Here is an 18,378-nt window from a genome sequence, read left to right as displayed (position 1 = left end):
AAAGAAGCTGTATGCTTGAGTCCATATATGGTCTACGCATGCAAACGAGCTGCAAAAAGGAACAAACGATTTGAAAAGGCACGAGTGAGACTTATCTTCAGATTGCTCTAAGGGGCCTTCAACCATCGCTCCGCAAGAGTCCGAGTTCCCGCATATCCTGTTACAGGAGTATGAACTAGCGAAATAAATAAATAAACTTTCAGAACGCATTATAGGAACTTCGATACGGGCACAGATACAAGACAAAATGTCGAGCGTAACTTTATATTACTCTACAGGTGTTCCAGCACGCCCGTTAGACTAGGGAAGTACATGCTGAGTCGCACGAACATACTAGAGAGCACGACTCACTTTCAGGCAGCTCCTTACTCTGACGTTAAACATTGAAATAGCCTGAGTCGTGGAACTGTCTTGTCACATGGTGAGCGCTGAAATGCACCAGTGGTTCAGCGCTCACCATCTGTCCATAAGACTCGGAATATGGCACTGTACAAGCACACGAAGCGTATCAGAGTGCAGCTAGAGACGGTGGTCCACGTGGTTCGGTGGTTTGTGTATGACGCACGTTGGGAACCATCCATAGTACTAGTCGACTCTGCATGAAATGCGGTTCGGATCACTTGAACCAGGTACTCGAGCACTATGCGCATGGAATCACTAGATGCCTTGAAGAGGATTAGACGGACTTGTATACCGACGTTCGGAATAAACTGCTCACTATCAGATTCCTGATATCAAAACCCTCCAAATCCCAAGCCGATCATCGAATGGGTATCAAATCCATCCGACGACTTCAAGAACAAACATCGTTCTCAATTGTTACTAAACATGTGCAGCTCATTAGTATCACATCATGATCAACATCATAGATGATGGATTCCATTGATGCAGAGTCTTGTTATGAGACGAGCGAGACATCAGGAAAAAACATGTTGACTATATAGACCTATATGGTCAGGGTAGTGCGTGTAGTTCCGTAGTCAAGTCCCTTCTATGTAGTCAGCGCTGTACTACATAGTATCACGTAGCAGCTATGAAGTACTACTGTAGTTCGTAGGAGTGCTACTACATGCAACTACCCACAGCTATATAGCACACAAAAGCACCCATAGTTTGTTGGAGTGCGCAGCAACCAGCAGCTAAATCGCGTGCAAAAAAAACCAATCGCATCTGAATTTGGGTACCCGACACACGAGATAGTATAGTATAAATGTCCTACTCAATCCTCCTCTTCATCCGCACCTGTAAACATGCCACTCTCGCTACAAGCCTCCAGATCCTCCTCCTCTTCATCCGCATCTATAAGCCCGCCACTCTTGCTATGAGCCCCCGCGTCATCCTGCTCCTCCAGCTGGTACTCTCGAATGGCGTCTTCGAAGGCCTTGTTCTCAGTGTGGACCTGAGATGTAGTACTAGCCGATGACAGACCGAGTGATTCAACACCTGCATGAAAACTTCGAAGCATGAATGTTAGAATACTAGAGTAAGTCAAAACATACTGGCCTATGTCATGCAGATTGGTACAGATTCTCTCGAGGAGTTTGTAAGGTGCGGTGCGCTCATCAAAGCGCAGCAGTGAGCCCAAATGACTATTGTAGACAGGTCCGTATGTAGTGGATGTGGACTTGGTGTCTTCTTTGATGCCTTGCAGCCACTTGTCGATACAACATTCAATCTACAAATAAGACATTGTTAGTGCCCTCATAAGAACTTGAATACAAAATCAGCTCACAGCTGTAAGCACGAGTGCGAGAGCTCTAACAGGAAAGGGATTGAAGTACTTATGGTAGATGAGGCCCTCGTCATTCCGATTCGAGAACCACATGAGGTTGATGCCCTCTTGGAGCAATTCAGTTTTGTAGATGCCCTTCTTTGATGACCAGTCCTATTACCCAATGTCAGCACACAGTAATGTAGATTGTCGTCTGCGTACCTTGAATATAAAGGCTGAATTGGCTTTCAACGACTCTGCCTGATTTCGGTTCTGTTGCATCACCTGCATGGAATTACTTGCCCAGAAACCATAAAAAGAACTAGTCAGCAAGCACATCTTGGTTTTGAGTTCACCTCGCACATGTGATGTGCAATTTAAGAGCTTTGTATCAATCAGACCTAGAACGTGGTATGAACAGATTGCTTACCATTTTGACTGCTAACGGTGTTATTCTGACATCAATATCTTTAATTTTGCACACCTCGTGCCAGGCCTCTTTGGCCAAATTTGTCTCGATGGCAACAAAATCAGGAAATGGGGCTCGTGTGACAATCAGACATCGAAAAATTGAGCAGGCCATTGTGAGAATCTCTTTGGAGATGTTGTCAAAGTTGCTGGCTTTGACACATTGATGCGAACCGTCCGAATTTTTCTTGACCTTTGGGACTATCAGGACATCTTCTAAGGACATGTTGAATTGTTGCTTGGTCCCCTGAGCTATTGGCAATGGTTTACCAGTGTTGTTGTCATCATTGTTGTCATCCAGGTCAGTTGACTCGGACCTGTCATTGTCATCAGCGTCCAAGGTAGGAGTGTCGTCTGGGGCATCATTGAGATGGGTATTGGCTGCATTCAAGTTGCTTTGTGGTGCTGGATAAAGTTAAACAGAGGGATATTAGGGTAGTCAGGCTAAAATTGATAGAGTAAACACATACCCTTTTTTCCTTTCATGTTCAAGTCAGTACTAGTAGGCGCTATGTGTGTGCTGGTGTCACTATGGTGCCATCTTGGGGGAATTTTGCCTGCGCTGAACTTCAGGGCACTAGTGTTTGACAACTTCATCTTGATGCTGTGATCGGAGAACTGAATAAAGTATGGTCAGTGGCTCATTAAAGTTAGGAAAAAAGATAAAAGCTCAGACCATCATATCTTCTTGCCTGTTGATGTTGCTATGCAGCTCCAAAGGCTCTTGCTCAAAGTTGTTGGGACAGTCTTGGTAGGTGGCCTTCAGTGCCTTTTTCTTCTGCTTTTCTGACTTCTGTTGCTTGACTTCTTGGCGACGGGTAATATGTTGAGATTCAAAAACTATAGAGGATCATGAGCGAGTAAAATACAATATTTTAGTAGTACTCACAATGGTAGGATTCTTTTTCAGTTGGTCGACGCTCTTGACCACTTGCAGTGCGCACATTCAGCAGTGCTGCAGGCATTGATGAGGTGGGCTTGGATTTTTGCTGCTTGGAGGCAGCCTTAGTATGAGGTGCCATGCTCGCTAGAGTACAAGGTGTGATTAGCGTTAGCAAAATATATAAGACCATAAAACATACAAACAACTCACAATTGAACCTTGATTGTTCGTTGATTCCAGGGCTCATTTGGCTAAAAGCTGTGTGTGTTTAATGGAAGAAATGATAAAAAGATTTGAGTGTACTGTCACAATATTTTTTCACTGTCATGGATACCCTCAACTTTACAAAAAAACGGTACAAAGCTTGCTTCAAACACTCACCACACTCTGATGAATCCTCCAGCACAATGTCACCATCTGCCGGTCACAAAGACACTGCCTGTAAAGATGGGAAACTTGAGATCAAAAGGTCAGTTATCCCATTGCCCCTCCCAATTACCCCAATGTACTTACCAGTGGTCTGCAGGCCAAAGCTCGAAGAGCCTGACACAGGCCCAATGTTCCTGCGCCCTCCATTTCGTCAGACTCCAGGCCCCATCTTGGTTTCCCAATTATACTTGTGCAAGCTCATTTTAGAGCGCTGGGAGGCAGAAGTGAAGGCCTGCGAGAATGCCAAAAAATTGCAACTATTAGAATTAGCACCAGGCTCTGGCACTCCTAGCCTCTTACAAGCAAGCTTCCGAAGACTCATTAGTGAGCACTGGGATGCAGAAGTGAAGCATTGTGAGGAGGTGAAGCAGGTGCAACTTTTAGAATTGCTTCTGGCCACCCATGATATTTTGAAACTAGTGTAGTGTGGCAACCAGAAGGTATGGTCATCTGGTAAAAAATTATGGCACATGTCAGAAATGCTATGGAGTTGTGCCAGGAAAATAAACTTGAACCTTGTGATGAGGAGAGCCTACCAATATTGGTGAAACAACAGAGCTAGTCTCCATAACCAACTGCATTCATGTGGGTTCTTGGGAGTGCTGGGAGCTAGTCTCCATAACCGATTGTGTTCATGTGGGTTCTTGGGAGTGCCGTCCACTGCACCCCATGGATTGTCCTACCAATCAACAAAACCATGGGAGCTAGTCTCCATGACCAACTGCGTTCATGTGGGTTCTTGGGAGTGCCATCCACTGCACCCCATGGATTGTCCTCCCAATCAACAAAACCAACATGGATGGCTAGTCTCCATAACTGACTGTGTTCTCGGTGTGCCTAGATTGAGCCCAGACCAGGGCGCATGAAAATTATTTTAAGTAGTCACATTACAAATCAGAATCAAAACACTCACTCAAAATGCTCACCAACCATGCCCCAGTGCTATGTATTTTGTGGCAAGGAGTTCCCTATGAGGGGTGGTGTCAAGAGACACATAGCTGGCCGCCCTGAATGTAGAAGGGCATGGGAGTTAACGATCGAAGAAACTGAGGCCACCTGTGATGAAGATGGCCCACAAGTGGACTTTGCTTATGATGACGTTGGCAGCTCATTTGGCCTGCCACTTCATTGCTTGTGTTCCAAGTCCTCTGATGCTGATCAAGACAACCCACCAGCACTGAAAAGTCAGCGGGTGACCATCGAGGAGGTTGCTGATGAAGATGGTGTGAAAATAAATAGTGGGTGATATTTCAAGGAATGTCTGACTGATGGTGGATGGACACTGCGGGAGGGAGAAACTGGTTTTGAAAGCTATTGGAAGTATAAAAAAAGCATGGGTGAGGACGAGTGGGCACCTTTTTGCGATGAGTATGTACCCTGTTATCTTCATCTCCTCTGCAAAATGATTGATTTCAGTTGCCAGGGAAGAATGGGGACTCACAGAGTGGCTTGTCAAAAGTCTGGGCCAGACCCAAACCGATGATTTTCTAAAGTTGCCGATAGTAAGTTTCACATTGACCGCTGAAAGAATTGGACTTACTGGTGTGACAGACACGAAACTGAATGCAACCATCATTCCACAACAACCAATCATTCCTCCAGAAGGTCGATGAACTTCCGCATGGAGCTGCCTGGAGCTGCAAGAAGATCAGTGTCTGGGGAAACCAAACAGATGAGAAGGGTGAACCATTGCATGAAGATGTTGAGCTTTGGATGCAGAGTGCATCAAAGACCTGATCAGAAATCCTTGATTCAAGGATCATATGGTGTATGCACCTGCACGAGCATACACAGACTCTGCAGGACTTAACTGAGTAATTGATGACATGTGGACTGCAGATTGGTGGGGTGAAAAGCAAGTGAGTATGCGATCCAAAAAGTTAAGCAAAGACTGACCTACAACATCCAGAAACAGTTACTGAAAGGAGCAACCATAGCACCTATCATTCTTGCTTCAGACAAGACATGTTTGTCACAGTTCCGAGGTGACAAATCTGCATGGCCTGTATACCTCTCAATCGGCAACATTGCCAAAGAAAAAGGCAACAGCTGTCAGCATGAGCAACAGTCCTGATTGGGTACTTGCCTGCAGGAAAACTCAAATGCTTCACATCAGATACATGCTCCCTTGCTGGTTACCAACTCTTCCACCATTGTATGTCCCTCCTGCTGCAACTGCTCATTGCTGCAGGACAAAATGGCATTGAAATGGTATGCGCTGACTCAATGATCTGCCAAGTATACCTGATCCTTGCAGCATATGTGGTGGATTTCCCTGAACAATGCCTGGTTGCATGTCGCAAGGAGAACTGTTGCCCAAAATGTCTGGTCACAGCAGATGAAAGAGGTGATCCACTGAGTACACCAATGCGGGACCCTCCATTGATAAAAGAGATATTGAAGAAGCGACAAGATGGTCAGCATCCAGCTGAATTCAAAGACTATGGATTATGCACTGTCTATCATCCTTTTTGGGCTGATCTTCCACACACAGACATTTTCCTTGCCTTCACACCTGATCTCCTACACCAACTCCACAAGGGCATCTTCAAAGATCACTTGGTTAAATGGCGCCTTGATATTGTTGGCGAAGCTGAAATGGACGCATGCTTCAAAGCAATACCGGATTATCCGGTCTTCAGTACTTCAAAAAAGGAATCTCGACAGTGAAACAATGGACAGGTACAGAACACAAGCAGATGCAGCGTGTTTTTGTAGAGTTGCTTGCTGGTGCAGTACCAAGGTATGCTTCAAACATGCTTAACAAGGCTCACACTGACAGAATCAATTTTGAATATTTACCAGTGGAGTGTTGGTGGTTGCACATGCTATTCTAGATTTTTCTTATTATGCACAGCTTCAAATACACACAGTTGACACCCTTGATCATCTGGAGAGCACCCTTTTGGTATTTCATGCCAACAAAGAAATCTTGCACGAACTCGAAGTTCAAGATCATTTCAATATCCCTAAATTACACCAACTCTCGCACTATGTCCAGTCCATCTCATTGTTCGGTACTACCAACGGTTTCAACACCAAGCTTCCTGAATGACTGCATATTGACTTTGCTAAAGAAGCTTACTGTGCTAGCAATAAGCGTGATTATGAGGAACAAATGGCTTTGTGGCTTCAATGCCAGGAAGCAGTGTTTTTATGTGGTTCCTATCTCGAATGGCTGTCAGATCAGTCGGTGAGCATGGCCAATCGCACAGACCACAAGTACAGCAATGATTCAGGCTCGGATTCTGAGATAGAAGACTTGCAATCTGGGTCATGCACTCACAGTGCTACTCCCACCAAAGCAAGTCTAATACCTCCCATCGCTGGCCAATGCATTGTCCACATTCTTGCCAAAACTCCTGCACACCCTTGGCAGTCCATTCACCAGCTTGCCACTGCACATGGCACAGTCACATTTCTTCCTGCCCTCAAATTTTTCCTAGACAAGCATATGCTGCACAATATCATCGTTCCCAGGTCCACAAGACCATTTCAATGTTTATCGACAAGTTATAATTGCTGCCCACCGGATCTGCGTGTAAGTGATTCACCACAACGGTGGTGCATTAGAGTGACACCTGAAGTATCTCCTGGTCCTCGCCAGAAGCCTGGGTCCCCTGCCAAGTTTGACATGGTCTTGGTGAGCGATAGTGTTCAGACCTTGAATCTGCAGGTGTTAGATGGTAAATGATCATTATTTCAGTGCATCAGAAAATTTACATAAATACTGTAGGTGTACAAGTTGCACAAGTCCGTGTGATATTCACTCTGCCTCATCAGTTTGGGGCATACTCCTGAGCTTTGGCTTACATTAAGTGGTTCACTCTACTTAGGATGCCAGATACCTCCTCTGGCCTGCACCAGGTGTCATGTTCAACTTGTCAACTGCACCAGAATGCAGTGGTGATCCATGTTGACGAAATTGCTCGTCTGTGTCATCTCATTCCAAAGATGGGACAGTCTGTTGACCGTGGATGGACCAGTACAAATGTCTATGAGTTGGCAAATGATTTCTACTTAAATACCTTTATCGACCTTGATACATTCTGCATGTCCGCCATTAATTAGTTTTGTTACTACTCAGCTACTATCAACTATGAACTGAAATTTTGCTATTGCGATTCCTGATTACTACCAGCGCCCGCTGTAGCCTCCTGTAGCCCACTGTAGCTCTATATAGTCTGAGTTACAGCTATGTGAACTACATAGACCTATGGTGACTATATAGGACTATATAGGCGTCACCAGGACTCCTACAATTTTTGTTTTTTCCTGATGGAGGGGCGAGGAGTCTATACAACAAGTACAATCTCAGTATCTTGAAAGAACTCTGTTAATGTCTCATCTACCTATACAACAAGTACACTACATTATCGTTAGACTTTGTAGCATGCGGGTGACAATATGGCTTACATCTCAGTATCTTGAAAGAACTGAGATGTTAGGGCATTTCTACTGACACTTTTAAGGTGAGTACTGTTATGACTCAGATATAAGAATGAAACATAGAAAATAATGTAGGGCACAAGCTGATGTCAATACGTCGCTCGCCTCTGCCCATTTTGGCTTGTGCTCGTACCTCTCACTCACTTCCCTTCTCTATCTCAGATCCTTCAGTCTTGGTGCTCTCAGATCTCTTGGAGTCCAACACAGAGTCCTCACAGTTGATATATATCCAAAAATATGAGTAGCTCTCCTATTTGGTGCTATGAATACAACAATGACCAGCACCATATTCTGGTCATATCCAGAATGTGTAGCTTGAGGAGAGCTGTAAAACTATGTTGGGTCGTGTCCAAAGGTAATTATCTCGTTGATCAGGAAATCTGCTACCTCAGTCATCCATTTCTGGAGGGAACTGGAGATTGCATAGTGCGCATGCTGGCTCTGTCTGGCCATCTGGGTCTGCATATATTTTGTAAGCGCTAACACAAGTCCATGGCCCATATTACTAATCATACAATGTATTCACTCACAACTATTATGATAGCTGCCAATATCCGGAATGTGATTGACTCATTGACACCCTCAAGGGACAACGTTTGTCTCAGGTCCTAGACGTAAATGGAGCTCCAGGAGTCGGAGAAGATGGAAGTGGAGTTTTTATGTGTGCGAAATGAAGCTGCAGAACTTTGAGAGTATGTGGGTAGACTATACAATAGACTATGTGTAGAAAATCTGGGAGCATTAGAAATTCTTTTCGTGGAAAGTGAACCAATTCCGTAGACCATTTGTAGACTTGCATAGACTCAACTCGGTCTCAGTAGATCAACCAAACAACGACATCACCAGAGCTCATTGCTCGGCTGTGATCATTGCCTGCAACAGCATCTGGCATATATATGACAATGGCAAGCCAGTGTTTTCACCATCTGCCCCCCACTATCTCACTGTCTGCCTGTCTGCCTTGTGCCCGTCTGCCTCGTCACCATCTGACCTGCCACTATTTCACCAAGCCACTACTATGTCACTAGTAAGTTGGACCTACACCTGGACAAGTCCTGATATTGATTGCTGTCTCAGTATAAATTTTGTAGTGCGTTCACAGTACTTTTCTTCCAACAACAAGCAGTGGCTGATGCTGGATGTTTGCATGGCTGATATGGTCCTGTGTACCAAGGCTGACTGCCACAACTTGAAGCAAGGCACTCAGCCACAGAAGGCCAACAAAAACTGCATATGACGCAACTGCAAGCAGTGTTGTGAGGTGGCGGGAGGGTGTAGGGTCCACCAAGTTGCAGCCGCATCTTCTCTTGTTGCTACTCAACAGCATGAAAACTTGATTGTACCACCACTTGCCACCATTAACCCCATGTCTACTTAACTTGATCACCCTCTAGTTACTACATCAAATTCATCATCAGCGAGTGCATCACAATCTTTAGCTACTAGTACTCAGTCACTCCTGGCTACTTCATGAAACTATGCTTGGCCATTAGACCCCAATTACGCACAGAACTATGTTCTCGGGCACCAGTGGACATTGGTGGCTGAGCAACACTTTCAAGCTGACAAAAGTCTGAGTATCATGATCTGCAATATGGTTGATGTAGTGCTTTGGTTGAAAGTATGGTCTTCTACAGTGGCTCAAAAAACTGTCTGCATGTTTTGACATTTTTCACTATCTATGATATTGTGTGAGAACTCACAAATGCCTCAAGGACATGGTTATACCACATTGTAGTATGGCTTCAGGGCTTTCATTTGAGCCCTACACCGTGAGAATCGGTGAAGATATGGTGGAGATACAAGGCTTACAAAATGGTGACTCATGTGGACAGTTTTTTGAGCACATATTAAAACTATATAAATCATCATTTATGACACCATAACAATCATGCCACCATTAAATAAATTATAAAGTGGTGTCATTATGTCATTTTAAAACCATATCTAACTATACAAACCAAAAATTTCCATATGTCATGGTTATATTCACCATGAAAGCCACCCCCCCTGCTCAAAGGGATAATATCCTCTCTCTTTCCTATTCTGGCCTCTCTGCTTGTCAAATTTCCTCTAGAACTGGAGTATCCAAGTCCACTGTGGCCAAGTTCATCAAAGAAAGTCACACAGACAAGGAAAACTTCTGTGAAGGGTGTCCATCCAAGCTCACCTCTACTGATAGGAGGGCTATTATTCAACATATCACTACAGGAAAGGCTGATAATGCTGTCCAGGTCACCTATTACATCAATTCCACCATCACATTCCCTGTCTCTTCACACACTGTGAGAAACATTCTCAAGACAGCTCATCTCAGGTCAGTAACAAGGAAGAAAAGGCTCTCCTCTTTATCACACATATGCAGAGAGGACTAGCACCCTTCTTTTTTCACATATATACCTTGCCATCTGACCCAATCCTATTTATTGTGGTCTTATATGATTACATAACATGCTTTCAGTCCATGTAATCCAATTCTGATGGGCTAAGGCAAAGGTTAGTCATCTCTGCATATGTGTGATAAAGAGGAGAGCCTTTTCTTCCTTGTTACTGACCTGAGATGAGCTGTCTTGAGAATGTTTCTCACAGTGTGTGAAGAGACAGGGAATGTGATGGTGGAATTGATGTAATAGGTGACCTGGACAGCATTATCAGCCTTTCCTGTAGTGATATGTTGAATAATAGCCCTCCTATCAGTAGAGGTGAGCTTGGATGGACACCCTTCACAGAAGTTTTCCTTGTCTGTGTGACTTTCTTTGATGAACTTGGCCACAGTGGACTTGGATACTCCAGTTCTAGAGGAAATTTGACAAGCAGAGAGGCCAGAATAGGAAAGAGAGAGGATATTATCCCTTTGAGCAGGGGGGGTGGCTTTCATGGTGAATATAACCATGACATATGGAAATTTTTGGTTTGTATAGTTAGATATGGTTTTAAAATGACATAATGACACCACTTTATAATTTATTTAATGGTGGCATGATTGTTATGGTGTCATAAATGATGATTTATATAGTTTTAATATGTGCTCAAAAAACTGTCCACATGAGTCACCATTTTGTAAGCCTTGTATCTCCACCATATCTTCACCGATTCTCACGGTGTAGGGCTCAAATGAAAGCCCTGAAGCCATACTACAATGTGGTATAACCATGTCCTTGAGGCATTTGTGAGTTCTCACACAATATCATAGATAGTGAAAAATGTCAAAACATGCAGACAGTTTTTTGAGCCACTGTATATCTATTAGATGGTTTCTTGGTGCTGACTAGCCAACTTGAATATTGCTAGAACAATGAACCTCCCCACCTTGTAAAGCTTATGTGCACCACACCTGGAAAGTTTGTGCCAGGAGACCATCCACTATTGATGAGATTTGAGCTCGGAGACTACATTGCAGTATATTGCAGTGATCAGCATGCCTGGATTGAGCAAGATATCAAGACTCCGCTTCTCAGTCCTCCCAATTCAACCATCCTCCTGCGTTCTATTGATCTGACCAACAATCATATGCTACTTGGATTTGCCGAGAGGGTTTTATCTCTTAGTTGTGCACCTGCAACTGTCCAATCTCCATCAAAATGATCCTTTAGTGCCATGGGTATGCATCTGTCCCGATTGGACGGGATGACCTCACCATTGAAGCAGCAGAGGAATGCCAGTAGCAACAACCCCATGGGCCCAGTTCTCATCTCTCGGCAGTTGCTCATTCCTTTACTACTCACTAGCCTATTGTCAAGTCCCACTGTGATGTCACCTCTGTCACTTGCTGCCAGCGACTTAGACATGTCACCTGTAGTAGTGCCTGTGCCAGCCATGGTCCAACCCAACACTACCATCCCTGCAGGCGCCCAAGTGCAATTTCCTTGGAAGTATGCATGTGATATGGTTCCCCAGATTCAGCTCTTCATCAATGTATCAGATGATCAAATGATCCAGGCCCTCTTTGCTACTACATTTCCAAATTGCACCTATACCAAGGCAACTTTTTATAAGCATTGCTGCTGCCTATTGGGCAGCTATTGAGAATTCAAGTGATAGGGTTGAATGTGCTGTCAATGCAGGATATAGCCCTGTCAGCCAGTGGAACACTCTCTTGGCTGAAATCAAAGCTAATGCAGCTCCGAGTCTTACTGGTAGTAATGGCCTGGGTAGCATCTCAAACTTGGACATGAAGTGTATGTATGATTTGATTTGCTACTTCCATGGTCAGCTAATCCTTGTCCTTCAGGTCCTACCCCACCTCTGAGTCTACCATCTACCACTGACACTGGATTGCCACTCCCTACTGACCTAACCAGCGAGATGAATGATGCTCTTGCATTACTATTCGAGAACATAGATAAAATGGATAATAATACTGCAGCTACCACTGATCCTGAATTTCCTTTAGATCTTATGAGTTATCCCCAATTTGATTCATTTAGCACTTGGTTAAATGATCATTCTCCCATAGATAATCAAGCCTTACCACCCTTACCACCTTTTAATTAGTAGACTAACTACTCTGTTTATTATCCACGAAATCCAACCTTCTTATGTTAAAAAAAAAATAACTACAAGTCATAATTTCAACTCGAGAATCTGAATGGTGCGATCCTCGAGTGATGTCCATGAAACTTTCTAGGTGTCGGGAGAATGAGCCCAGTTATTGAGATGGGGTCAGCCATGAAAAGATAAACATGTCACTTACCGAGTGCTGGTTGGCCATGATGCAGTTGTTGATTCCAGCACTGATAAGTGCCAGGCAATCCTGGGGGTTCTTTGAAGAGAACTTGACCGTTAATGACGAAAATTCTGGAGGCAGTTTTTGGGTGTATCGTTATCTGAATGGTGCAGTCCCCAAGTGATGAACTCTGGCTTTCATTTCAAAACACGGACAAAAAACATACAATAAGAGATAGAATTACAAATGACAACAATCTAGACAATGTAATGCAAACAGCACCAGCGGAGTCAATGCACTAGTCACTACCAAACAGAGTGTCCATGGAAATCATCCAAGGAGAATGCCCTCGTCTCTCCAACTCTGAGATAACATAGCAGTTTCGACATTTAATCATTTCATCAAGATAAAAGTTGTACCAGTGTACAGACATGTCCCACAGGATTGCCTGATACCCGCCTAGCCAAATGTTCGTCTGTTCGCAAATTGATGTATTAAATCGCCACTTGCCACCAGAAATGAGCTCTGGGAAAGCGGTGGGGTTGCAGTGCTGCTGACAGTAGGTGTCAGTTTCCTTGTGTTTTGAGTTGAAATGAAACACATCAACAGGCATCCCTGTTGCAGCAAAGTGGTCATCACCAATAGCGTCTTGGTGAGCATGGAGCTTGCAGTTGTTGTCAAAGATGAAGTATTCAGGTGTTGATGCGGCAGTAGGGAATACTGCCTTTGCAAATTCCTTGAGTTTAAATGTTAGCTTGCATCAAAGTAAGACTGTGTGTAACTCACATTAACAGCAGAGACAGCCTCGGACCCAAAAAACATAGCCCATGCTAATATCACCCCACAAGGTTGCATAATAAGTTGCTTGTTATGGGTGCGGCACCGACCAAACCTTGCTCTGAGGTGTTTGTTGCTGTTCTCCAGCTTACTGTCACACTCAGAGTCAACAATCACCTCGAGGTCTTCATCTGCGCTGTTAGGGTTACTACTACCACTATCTGAGGATGAAGGAACAGAGTCCAAGGGCAAGGTAACACCAGCCCTCTTGAGCTGCACTCGCAGCTGGAAGAGAGCTTTTGCGGCTTGAAGTAGGCATCTTCAAGAGCCTGGTGGTCCACATTGGCACATGTTCAAAATCCAGAGGCATTGACCTTGTCACAGCCATCAACTGCGCACCACTGGTTCAAGTCTTGATGGTCGGGACAGAAACGATGACAGTTGGTCATAAGTGGGACTTTGCAGTCATGCACTGCACAACATGGGTGCCCAATGGTATTACCATCACAAACAGCTGCTTGAATTTTTGCTATGGCATGTAATGAATCTGAGCATGACACCATGCATCTGACAAACAATTGACTTACATTTTGAGTTGTCATCACCAATAACAATGAAGCATAAGTCACAGGCATGTGGGTATGCTTCCTGCCCAATACCTTCCATTTCTTTGTTGCACTCACTCAGCGCAACATCAATTCGGATCCATTGTTGCTTGTCATGGGGGAGAACAAGGCAACTGTTATTCTCTGCCTTCTCCAGTAGCAGTGAGTAGATAAAAAAACCATTCGGGATGTCAGTGTCATGCATTCGAAGGGTATACTGCCATGAAAATTCCTTGTCAAGAGCTTGTGGAAGTGTAGCATCAAAAGCACATCTATTATTCAAGATGTAGGCATGCCGTTGAGCAAGTGCGTAGTTGTACACGCAAGCACAGTTCATGCTAGACATCCTGGAAGTGGAACAAAAGGTTAGCATTATGATTATCAGAGAAAGATGACAATACCATCCGAAGACTTTCATTGCAGCAAAAAGTTCCAACAGCACAGCTTCAATATAGAAATGCCTCGCAGCATGAATGACGCTGGGAACACCAGCATAGTAAATGCTGTGTCAAGTCGGTGTTGTTAGTCCAATAGTTGGGGTAATATCTGGTATGACATTCTGAATGAAATGGTCAGTATGCATTGCTAGAAGATAAAGAACATACATTGACAATATGTTGATACCAAATGGACTGGAAGAGAACCATCTCATAGCATAAAGAGGCTAGCATAAAATGTATTGACATCCATGAGAGTGGCTACTTCATCACCATCACAGTAGTTCACACATTTGGGACACTGGCATACATGTGTCGGTGGATACAAGTCATGATATCCTATGAGGTTTAAAACATGTCAGTGAAAGAAGAGAAAAGACGAACAGCAACGCACCAATACCGCGCACAAGTCCATGATAGTTAAATACTTCAATCTCCTGGTCAGTTGGGAGTACTGCACTGTGAGTCCAGATAACCTGATGGAATGCTACCCAGCATGCAAGGATAGTCAGGTGGGTCTTGACTGAGCGCACCAGCAAGAAGGGATACAACAACTTCTGGAGGGTGGATGGGTGGATGTTGGATGTCAGTCATGCACTGGCGAATGAATGGTTTTCACCATGCATGCAAGCTGAATGAAGGCCATGAGGTCAGGGAAAGTGAGATCATACTCATCGAGGGGTGTAAGTAGCTGACCAATGCCCATCATGAAGGGCATCAGAGGGGGACATCGATGATGGTGATGAGGAGCAGTTGAGTATGATATACAAGTCGAGAATGTTGTTTGGTCGTTCTACCCGTGGTGTCGTAGACTCGGGTGGACTGCAGGTAGACTCGGGTGGATTGCGGTAGATTCCGCGGAGTTATCCGAACAGAGTCTACCAATTTTCTACGCGAGTCCACGGTAGATTCTACCCACGCACCTTATATGTCCTCCGAAGCTGCGATGTTAGCCTATCCAAATATCAAGCAGAACTTCGGAGAATAGAAGGGCATCTCCACGCGTGTGCTGGATGACTAGCGCAATTCAGTTGTCTTGGCGATCGTTTGGTTGACAATATGGACAATCCTGACTGTAGTGTAGTACGGACTACATTTATGTTAAAAACATACCCATATGCATTGCTGTATAAGTAACCGACAAAACCCTGATCAGCATCAGATTCCTGAAGCTGTGGTACTGTTTTTAACGATTAACAATGTTATTAGAAGGGCCGTCACCCAGGATCACGGACACGCCACTCAAAAATGGACTAATATTGCGCTCAGCGAGGCTGCTTCCGGGCCAGACTAATATGCCGAAATTCATTCAGTGGTGATCACGTCCAAGTGCTAAGGCTCCAAACAACGTGTTAGGGCTCAAATTTCGCTGGGCACGTTAGGGGCTGCGTCTCGTGAAGACCATGCCGCCGCAAGGAGTGGGTACTGATCGATAAGCCCACAGACGTATTTAAACGCCTGCGTTCCTCACATCAACTAAAGTGCCTATCTCGCCATACAACTGTACCTCCTACATAGATCTGCATCCGCTAATTACTGAGCTACAACAATGGCGGATCCAAACAGAGAAATCCGGATTGCGTACGTACCTTTTAGTCTCTTCAGGTTGATATATTGACGCTCCTTCTAGCATCATGGGCGCTACTGGTAGTGGTAAATCGACGGTACGTAAAGTCTCCTCGTTCCGAGCTATGTGCTGCTTATTCTCGCCGGGCACAGTTCATCAATAAGGCTAGCGGGTCGAACCTTCCCGTTGGTCACGGCCTTGAGAGCTGCACTAGCGAAGTGCAAATTTCACGGCCGTTTGTTGTTGACGGGCGTGTTGTGACCTTGATCGATACGCCTGGCTTTGATGATACGATCCGAAGTGATAGGGATATTTTGATCATGATCACCGCATATCTCTCCAAGACGTACGTGATTCTATTGCAATATATTTCCTCAAGCTAAGCGCCTGTGTTTCTTCAGCTACGAATACGGCGCCAAGCTTGCTGGCGTCATCTACATGCACCGCATCTCTGACTTCAGGATGGGTGGCACGTCCAAGCGCAACTTCAAGGTTTTCCGGGAGCTTTGCGGAGAGCGCTCGCTCAAAAACGTTATCATCATGACCAACATGTGGTTACAGGTGACACGTGAGATTGGCGAGGCTAGAGAGGCTGAACTTGCGAGTATGGACAAATTCTTTAAACCCGTACTTCAGAAGGGTGCTCGGTTGCTCCGTCACGATGGCACCCTCGAGTCCGCACATACCATCCTTCGTTATCTCATCAACAACCAAGCTGCCCCGCTCCGCATTCAGCAGGAAATCGTCGACGAGCACAAGTCCATCGAGAAGACCGCTGCGGGTGTTGAGCTCAGGCGCGCCCTCGACGAGCAAGCGGATCAGCACAAAGAGGAGATCTGTAATCTGAGAGTAGAGATGGAAGCCGCTATGCACACCCTCGACGAGGAGACACGGAGAGAGCTTCAGGAAGAGCTCGAGAAGAAGCAGAAGGAATGCTTGCGCATCGAGCAAAACTCTCAGCACATGGCTGCCGAGTTCGCTGCCGAGCGCGCACGCCTCGAGGCTCTGATCCTGCAGATGGAAGCCGAGCAGCAGAAGCAACTAGAGCGCCTTCAAGGCGAGGTCACCAAAGTCCTGACTGAGAAAGAGGAACAGGAAACTCTGCATGCTCAAAGGACGAGCGAGATTCTTGCTGCCAAGCAGGCAGAGGATAAACGGCGCGCCCGCGAGTTGGGAGAAGAGCGTAAGGCAAGAGTGCTGGCGGAAGAAGGTCACCAGAAGCACCTCCAAAGTCTTCTTGATGACATGGAGAAGACACGCATCGCAAAAGATATTGCCGATATTGCTCACGCCCAAGAAGTCAAGCGAGAGCGGGACAGGCTGGCAATACTAGAGACTGAGCAGCAGCGACAGAAGTCCGCCATGGAAACCGCAGAGAGGGAACGTGCTCGGGAGGAAGCAGAACGAGTACGTTTTCAAGAAGAACTTGCGCAGAGAGAGAAAGAATTAGAGGAAGTCAAGGCGTCTCACGCAGAAAAAGAGGCCGAGAGTGTCGCAGCGAAGCAGGCGGTCGAAAGTGCTCGAACCCGTCTCCTTGAACAACAACAGCTAACACGACAACGCGAAGAAGAGCTTGCTCAACTGCAACGGGAAATGGAAGAGGCGCGCACCGCCCGAGAGTGCGAAGCTGCGTTGGCTAGGCAAGCTGAAGATGCACACATACAACTTGCAGAAAAGCATGAAGTCAAACTTCGCGAGGAAGCCCACGGGAAACGGCTAGAAGGCGAGCTCCTGCGTAGCTCGGCGAGAGATAGAAGATGCTGCAAAAGCCGAAGAGACACGCAAGCAGGAGGAGGTCGCCATCAAGAAAGTTGAAGGAACCCAGTCACGTCTCGTGGAGTTACAAAATATTCTAGTGCCGAATTTTCCATTCGTGGTATGGAAGGCAGCCACGACGTGGTGCGGAACGACGAAGATGAGGAAGTGAACCTCGATTAACGCTCTGCGATTGACCAGCGCTGGTTAAACCATTGAACTTATCTTGCACCAAGGAACCTAGCAATTGCAGGTGGAGAGCACTCGGAGGATTATCGATTGGTTCTGGGGAAGGTTCTGCCACAGCTGCGAGGATAATGTCGTTCTTAAGTGTAGTTCCAATTGTGATGAAACGTGAAGAGAACTGGGGGAGGTACTCGTTATTGCACCAGGACTACGTTCGAGCTGTTGGATAAGAAGCTGGAAGGAGCTCATTATGCTAGTATTGTCGATAGTACTGCGACGAACAACGACGGTGAAGGAAACATAAGTCTTGGGACTCGTGGACCCGGACGGACGGTGCCGGAGTTTCCAGATCCCTGACTTTCTGCGTTTCATCAGCCGCAACACACCAAACAGGCTGCCGTCCATGGTGAATCATGATATATTGATATATGATAAGGAAGTTCAA

At 45.4% G+C, this 18,378-nt stretch overlaps 7 protein-coding genes across 7 annotated transcripts; 3 read left to right on the top strand and 4 right to left on the bottom strand.

The window, feature by feature from the left end:
• Positions 1-204: 204 nt before the first annotated feature.
• BJ212DRAFT_1378816 (uncharacterized protein) lies at positions 205-808 on the bottom strand. Its single transcript, XM_041336575.1, has 4 exons — positions 719-808; positions 458-665; positions 352-406; positions 205-300 (listed from the first exon to the last, which is right to left on the bottom strand). The coding sequence occupies exons 2-3, from the start codon at positions 648-650 to the stop codon at positions 366-368; spliced, it is 234 nt and encodes a 77-aa protein (XP_041189375.1). The 5' UTR covers positions 651-665; positions 719-808; the 3' UTR covers positions 205-300; positions 352-365.
• Positions 809-1,166: 358 nt separating this feature from the next.
• On the bottom strand, positions 1,167-2,260 carry BJ212DRAFT_1378814 (uncharacterized protein). The gene is made up of 5 exons (XM_041336574.1): positions 2,142-2,260; positions 1,934-2,095; positions 1,733-1,885; positions 1,504-1,675; positions 1,167-1,443 (listed from the first exon to the last, which is right to left on the bottom strand). Exons 1-5 carry the CDS (start codon positions 2,142-2,144, stop codon positions 1,220-1,222), a joined length of 714 nt encoding a protein of 237 aa, XP_041189374.1. The 5' UTR covers positions 2,145-2,260; the 3' UTR covers positions 1,167-1,219.
• Positions 2,261-3,469: 1,209 nt separating this feature from the next.
• Positions 3,470-3,916, top strand: BJ212DRAFT_1302496 (uncharacterized protein; the record flags this gene model as incomplete). Its single annotated transcript, XM_041333276.1, has 2 exons — positions 3,470-3,531; positions 3,589-3,916. The coding sequence occupies 2 exons, from the start codon at positions 3,470-3,472 to the stop codon at positions 3,914-3,916; spliced, it is 390 nt and encodes a 129-aa protein (XP_041189373.1).
• A 1,732-nt stretch (positions 3,917-5,648) lies between these two features.
• On the top strand, positions 5,649-7,185 carry BJ212DRAFT_1448733 (uncharacterized protein; the record flags this gene model as incomplete). Its single annotated transcript, XM_041338583.1, has 6 exons — positions 5,649-6,074; positions 6,134-6,234; positions 6,274-6,302; positions 6,329-6,520; positions 6,569-6,971; positions 7,065-7,185. 6 exons carry the CDS (start codon positions 5,649-5,651, stop codon positions 7,183-7,185), a joined length of 1,272 nt encoding a protein of 423 aa, XP_041189372.1.
• Positions 7,186-12,904: 5,719 nt separating this feature from the next.
• On the bottom strand, positions 12,905-14,319 carry BJ212DRAFT_1527394 (uncharacterized protein; the record flags this gene model as incomplete). The annotated part of the gene is made up of 4 exons (XM_041341746.1): positions 12,905-13,342; positions 13,393-13,524; positions 13,758-13,912; positions 13,971-14,319. Coding segments are annotated over 4 exons (1,074 nt in total), but the record flags the coding sequence as incomplete, so codon positions are not given.
• A 101-nt stretch (positions 14,320-14,420) lies between these two features.
• On the bottom strand, positions 14,421-15,251 carry BJ212DRAFT_1378807 (uncharacterized protein). Its single transcript, XM_041336573.1, has 5 exons — positions 15,045-15,251; positions 14,975-15,022; positions 14,820-14,943; positions 14,594-14,764; positions 14,421-14,534 (listed from the first exon to the last, which is right to left on the bottom strand). The coding sequence occupies exons 1-4, from the start codon at positions 15,141-15,143 to the stop codon at positions 14,637-14,639; spliced, it is 399 nt and encodes a 132-aa protein (XP_041189370.1). The 5' UTR covers positions 15,144-15,251; the 3' UTR covers positions 14,421-14,534; positions 14,594-14,636.
• An 805-nt stretch (positions 15,252-16,056) lies between these two features.
• On the top strand, positions 16,057-16,941 carry BJ212DRAFT_1435638 (P-loop containing nucleoside triphosphate hydrolase protein; the record flags this gene model as incomplete). Its single annotated transcript, XM_041337726.1, has 3 exons — positions 16,057-16,089; positions 16,145-16,338; positions 16,394-16,941. Coding segments are annotated over 3 exons (771 nt in total), but the record flags the coding sequence as incomplete, so codon positions are not given.
• Positions 16,942-18,378: the final 1,437 nt, after the last annotated feature.

This window comes from Suillus subaureus (assembly GCF_016647635.1).
Source record: "Suillus subaureus strain MN1 chromosome Unknown BJ212scaffold_33, whole genome shotgun sequence".
NCBI lineage: Eukaryota > Fungi > Basidiomycota > Agaricomycetes > Boletales > Suillaceae > Suillus > Suillus subaureus.
Note: the sequence above shows the minus strand (reverse complement) of the source record. Positions and strands in the feature narration are given on the sequence as shown.

What these genes read in the sequence shown, in the direction of transcription:
- BJ212DRAFT_1378814 (XM_041336574.1), bottom strand. An exon ending in ATTCAGCCTTTATATTCAAG is followed by an intron (nt 1,886 to 1,933) that starts GTACGCAGACGA and finishes ATTGGGTAATAG; the next exon opens with GACTGGTCATCAAAGAAGGG. An exon ending in TACCAATCTGCATGACATAG is followed by an intron (nt 1,444 to 1,503) that starts GCCAGTATGTTT and finishes GTTTTCATGCAG; the next exon opens with GTGTTGAATCACTCGGTCTG.
- BJ212DRAFT_1378807 (XM_041336573.1), bottom strand. Translation starts at nt 15,143, where the DNA reads ATGCCCTTCATGATGGGCATTGGTCAGCTACTTACACCCCTCGATGAG. An exon ending in TCCACCCTCCAGAAGTTGTT is followed by an intron (nt 14,944 to 14,974) that starts GTATCCCTTCTT and finishes CGCTCAGTCAAG; the next exon opens with ACCCACCTGACTATCCTTGC. An exon ending in TGGACTTGTGCGCGGTATTG is followed by an intron (nt 14,765 to 14,819) that starts GTGCGTTGCTGT and finishes TAAACCTCATAG; the next exon opens with GATATCATGACTTGTATCCA.
- BJ212DRAFT_1378816 (XM_041336575.1), bottom strand. Translation starts at nt 650, where the DNA reads ATGCGCATAGTGCTCGAGTACCTGGTTCAAGTGATCCGAACCGCATTT. An exon ending in CCGAGTCTTATGGACAGATG is followed by an intron (nt 407 to 457) that starts GTGAGCGCTGAA and finishes GTGACAAGACAG; the next exon opens with TTCCACGACTCAGGCTATTT.